Source organism: Teleopsis dalmanni, chromosome X (assembly GCF_002237135.1).
Source record: "Teleopsis dalmanni isolate 2A chromosome X, ASM223713v2, whole genome shotgun sequence".
Classification (NCBI taxonomy): Eukaryota; Metazoa; Arthropoda; class Insecta; order Diptera; family Diopsidae; genus Teleopsis; species Teleopsis dalmanni.
In genome coordinates this window covers 39,682,511-39,688,542 of record NC_051848.1, presented here as the reverse complement: position 1 = coordinate 39,688,542, position 6,032 = coordinate 39,682,511, and the positions used below count along the sequence as shown (strand labels likewise).

General features: G+C 27.4%; 1 protein-coding gene across 1 annotated transcript in view; it reads right to left on the bottom strand.

The window, feature by feature from the left end:
• LOC119688172 (guanine nucleotide-binding protein-like 1) overlaps positions 1-5,311 on the bottom strand; it is a 6,055-nt gene extending 744 nt beyond the window's left edge. The window contains exons 1-6 of the mRNA XM_038102856.1: positions 5,168-5,311; positions 4,991-5,069; positions 4,600-4,925; positions 4,402-4,548; positions 4,142-4,331; positions 2,952-3,686 (exon numbers count right to left, since the gene is read on the bottom strand). Coding sequence (XP_037958784.1) covers positions 2,952-3,686; positions 4,142-4,331; positions 4,402-4,548; positions 4,600-4,925; positions 4,991-5,069 — 1,477 coding nt within the window. The 5' untranslated portion in view covers positions 5,168-5,311. The remainder of the gene's footprint in view (positions 1-2,951; positions 3,687-4,141; positions 4,332-4,401; positions 4,549-4,599; positions 4,926-4,990; positions 5,070-5,167) is intronic.
• Between the last annotated feature and the right edge of the window lie 721 nt (positions 5,312-6,032).

Below are 6,032 nucleotides of genomic sequence, written 5' to 3'. Positions count from 1 at the left end.
TATAATGTATATATATGTATATATACAAAATAATATATATATATAAAATAATTTATATAGATAAATAGAAGAATAAAAATATAAATATATAAAATAATAAGTAAATAAATAAATAAAATAATATACAAATAAATAAATAAAATGAAAAATAAATATAAAAATTAAAATGATAAATAAATAAATATAAAAATAAATAAATAAATATAAAAGAAAGTTAATAATATATATATATATAATAGTATATATAAATAAAATAAGATAAATATAAACAAATAAAATAATGGATAAATAAATAAATTGAAGATTACCTAATTAAATAAAAAGAATAATGAATAAATAAGAGAATATACATAAATAAATAAAAAAATATAAAAAAAACAAAGCAACATAAAAATAAATAAAGATATATAAAATAAAATTAATGGAATACATAAATAAATAGAACACATAAATAAGAATACAAAACAAGTAAATAAAATAATATATAAGCAAACAAATAAAATAGTATATATAAATTAAATAAAATAGTATATAAATAAATAAATATAAAAACAAATAAATGAAAGAATATAAAAATGAATAAAAAATATATAAATAAATAAATAGAATGATACATAAATAAAATAAATAAATTAATATATATATATATATTATAAAATAGTACATTATTCTTAATTAATTTTTATTTATTAATTAATAATTTATTTAATTTTCTTATATTTTTTATATTAAATAGAATATACACATAAATAAATAGAAGAATATATAAATTAAAAAAAAAAGAAAATACATATAAATAAATGAAATAATATATACATTAACAAAGTATACATATAAATAAATTTATAAAATAAAAAATATATAAATACTTTAATAAAATTATATATACATAAATAAATTAATAATATAATATATACATAAATAAATTAATAAAATAATATATACATAAATAAATTAATAAAAGAATATATATATAAACATTAATATAAGTGGGCGAAATTATGGAAGGTAAAGCAGCAGTTAAGGTTCAACTGTAGTTTCAAAAGAGACTACAGCAATCGTATAGTTTAGTCTCGCTGCTATTTCTAATAGACAAAGTTCTGAAGTATATCATTTTTAAGGAGATATTACTATATATTCATCTTGCATTTTATCAGCATGGTTTTCTTTTGAATATATCACAGTACTACCACATTCTTTCGTGAGATAACGTTTCAATCAAACGTTGGCCTCAATGAAAAATAGCTGTAGAAGCCGCTTGAAACAGTCCTGAATGAAATTTTGTTTTATGACTTTGCTTAAACTTTTATCAGTGGGCTTAAAGCAATATCTCTCACAGATATCAGATATCTCACAGAATATCTCTCACATATTCCTTTATGTTTTTTAATCCTTTTAAGTCTAAACTGTAAGATTATGCAAAGGGCTTTAAGAGTCACAATATATACATAACCATAGGAACCTATTTCGTAATTGCAATAGCGTAGGACATTCCAAAAGCACATGTGACTTCTTATTTTCTTCACAGAATCTACAGTTTTCATCTGTAAGTATACCCAGTTTTGTAAGGTGGTGTTTTAGTCTACAGTGCCCTGTTAGAATTCCTGTGATGATTTTAAGTTTTTCATTTGATAGGTTCATACAGTCCTGGTATCTCTTATTGTTATATGTTAAGATTGTTTTAATCCTGGTATATTTCCCCTGGTATATTTAATCGTTTTTATTCGGGTTCACCTTTATTATTATGAGAGAAGAGAGCGTACTATTTCCTAGTCCACAAAAAGATTTCGGCCCCATCATAGGTGTGGCTGCTCCTTTCCTGGCTAGTTTGTTCGCGTATTTGTTTCCGCGTACGCCAATGTGTTCCGGAATCTATCTTATACTTTATACTAAGAATTAAGCAGGGCATAAAGAAGAAATGCTATCTGTACCAACATGTAATTGGTACATTTTAAATATACAAAAAATATTTACGCAATTGGCATAGTAAAAATATAAAGGCTTAAGAACAAAAGCTTGAAAGATAACATTAATCACTTTTTCTACTAAATCATTGTGCGTTATTGTATTTATAAAAAACTATATATTATATATGAGGTAAAAGTATATATGCAGATGTTATAAACAATTCAAACTAATGTTTAAAGTTTACATATACACAAGCGAACTATTCAGTTGTTGTTAGAAATTGTTAGATAAATAATGACTGTTTTAAACAGTCACAGTCACATTCAAAAGACACAAATATAAAATAAACAATCATGAAGGTGGAGTCTTCTTTATCTACACATGTCTTTGGAATTTTTTTTTGCATTAATAGTTACATAAGTAATGCAATATCTATTATTATCTATAATATTTGTTATATTAATATACCCGTCACTTTTACATGTATGTGTAGGAAAGCCTCAAACACTACTATTCGCCAGCTAGAAATTGCACAAAGCCAGAATCTGAGAAGCATTTTCAAATTACTATGGTACATTAGGACGAATGACAACCTCAGGGACCTCAAGATTGATTCGATCAAAAAATACGTAAAGGATAGAGCTCTGAAATTATTTGCGAAAACTGACAGGCTTACTAACACTGCGTTATCGAATCTCAGAATTAGAATTCAGAACCACAATAACTGTGGTCAATTATTGCTTAGTCTGATGAAGTGATAAACAATAATCCAGTCACGGCGTAGAGGGAGGTTATGAAGAATCTTCGCCGTTACTAGAGAGCAAATGTGCTCAAGTGTACTGACCCAACTAGCCTCAATATAATAATAATTTTCCACAATATATAATATTCTTTCTTAATAAAATAAGTCAAATTAAAATAAATTCACCTACATATCTAATTAACTGACTTACAACACTAACATATTATATACTTTAACTAAATTATATTTTAATTAAATTATACTTACAACTAAATTATATGTATAATATAATATGAATTACCTTTTGCGTCGTTATAACCAGGTGGATAAAATTGTAGTATAATGTTATTTTGTCCAGCGAGACACATGCGCAATAAATGATTTGCTGCACGATAACGATCTGGTCGTGCAGCTTTTGCGGTCAGGAAACCACGTTTTAATGCCCATGCATCTGCTAAAGCAGCAGGTGACCAAACGTCGAAATCCTCTGGTAAATGCAGTTTTAATAAGTTTGGAATATGTAAATGCTCACCCAAAAACTTAAGCGATCGATAGGGTACTTGTAGCTGTGAAATTGGATAGCTACCAAGTAGTACTTGCAAATGTTTTGGTGTAGCTGATGGAAAAACTAGACCAGGACAATCACATAAAACTACTACATTCGTCAAATAAATTGTTTGAAAGTGCTTTGTATGACCCGGTGTACGACTAACGCTAACAACTTTTTTGCCTTTAAGCGCATTTATCAATGATGATTTTCCCACATTCGGAAAACCAATACAGCCCACAGTCAATTTTCCATTCGAAAATTTTTGATAAGGTTTAGAAACTGAATCATCACTTATTTCTTCAGTAGTTTCAATTGTCTGTACGATCATTTTATCATCAATTAAATTGCCAGTATCCATATCTTCCTCAATTTTTTGCTCCCATGATGTAAGATCTAGCTCTGAATTTACAATTTTTTGACATTCTTTATATATATTATATACTCCTTCCATGCACAATTTATAACAAACAGAACGACGAGCGGAACCTGAAATAATTATAAAAATAGTAAATAAATTTATATATAACAAACATAATGCATTAATTTTTATATACAAAACAAAAGATAAAATTACTAAGAATATTTGTACAAATGTTTTTATAAAATTTTTATCATCACTTCACCTCTTTCTCTATAAACTATGTTTTACATTTGTTATACATTATATATATAATATATAGTGTTTTATGTTGTTTGTTGTAACTCGCAGGGAAAAGCTTATGTAGTCCCTTTTTGAGTATGGTTGTCGACACTTGGTTGTCAAAAATGACGAATGGCTCCGGGACGTAGATCCGACCGTTCTTGGAACCTATAGTATTTTATAAAACATTCTAGATGATGAACGATTTTTAATTGGGTTTGTAAGAAACATAAGAAACCAATTTGGTTTAGTGCTAAATCTTTCATACGCTAGAAAATTGTTTATTTGGTTACGTTTTTACCTTTCATGGAGGTGTTCGAATATGAAGCAAACAGTACAACTGGTAATTGTGGATACTTTTCTAAAAAATAATGACGCCAAGCCACAACAACGTCCGGTTCAACCAAATCCACTTTATTGAGTACCAATATTGCATGCTTTTTCAAAGTCTGCACAATATAATTGTAAAGTGAAGGTGGAAACATTAAGGACTGTTAAAAGTCAAAGATTATATATTAGTCATATATATAATTTTAAAGAAATATATAATTGTTACTTTACCGCATAGCGTACATCCACAATTATTAAAAGTATATCCGAAAACTCTAAAACACGCCACAACTGACGCCAGGTTTCAAGATTCAATTCAAACAATGATAGTTCGTTATTTCCTTCTTTGTGGAATTTTTGCAAATTCTCCACATATTCCTATCAATGAATTTTCATTATAAATTTTTCCATAAATTTCCATTGAATTACCTTAAAGTAACGATTCTCATTAAGATTCAAAATGTTCTTATCCATATCATAACTCCAGTTGGGTCTGATTGGAAAGTCATAACCATCAAAATAGTGTGCATCCATTTCACGCATTTTTGGTTTCACCCCATCAAGTTGATTATAACCTTCAACTTTCATCTGTTCCAACTCTTTCTTAGATTCTTGATAGAATTGCAAATTGTAACGATTGACATTTTTGTGTCGACCTCCACGGTTTAGCGGCTGCTCCATAAGTTTACCGCTCGTGAGTTCATTGTCTTCGGTAGTTTCGCCGTCACTGGCACCATTCAAAAACTTCTGTGACACTGGAAAAAAGTTACTTATTACATTATTTCCTATTATACTAAATATGAATATAAGTAATATATACTCTTTGCACGTCGTTTTTTGATAAGTTGATCCTTTTTCTTTTTGCCACTGTACGGCACTTTACGTTGGTTTTGTGGCATCTTCCCGTTGTAAAAAATTCGCAAACACAAACGCAAAAAATAACAAGTGATTTTTTGAAATAGTTTTTAAAGTTTTCTTAACTGTAAAAATCAAATACCTTTAATGTTGCAAATCAATTTTTACACTTTTTATATTTGAACAACCATTACTCATATACACTCAAATGCAATATCGGCAAATTGAACAGCTGCTGACCACCGATTGCAATGCAACTAGTGAACACAAAGAATGTGTTTTGTTGTGGTGAAATGCATAGCGAAACAGACGAACGTCAAAATCGGCTGTCAAAATTTATTTATTATATTGCGAATTATTATTTATTGTGAATGGAATTAATTTCCTTTTTCTTTCGATTCACAATAAAGCTTAATAAAATGTGACATTTATGAGAGTTGAACGGACGGACGGTCAGACAAACACAATACAATATGCTAATTTATTCATAATACTAGGTTCAGACACACCTTAATTTAGCAAATATCTTAATTTCATCTTCGTTTCAGCGAAATTAAGTTATTTTTTGCATACAAAATTCAGTTTTGGGGTTAGAATGAAATTAAGGAAAATGGCCTTAATTTCGTTGGAAAGAATACTAGGTTCAGACACACCTTAATTTAGCAAATATTAATTTCATCTTCGTTTCAGTGAAATTAAGTTAATTTTTGTATACAAAATTCAGTTTTGAGGTTAGAATGAAATTAAGGAAAATGGCCTTAATTTCGTTGGAACAAAGACTGATATCATTTCAAATGCAACTATGCCTAATATAAATTTTAAGCAAATGATAAAGTTATGATAACGAAAAAATCACATTTTTTTAAAATAAATGTTAGTGATAATTGACTTTAATAAAACCGGGAAAATACTTTGAAACAAGTGTAAATTTTTAAATTTGAATATTAAGAAAAAATTGTAACTGTTATTAATTTAAAATGGAGTGAAAATCCACTAAAGCTAATAAA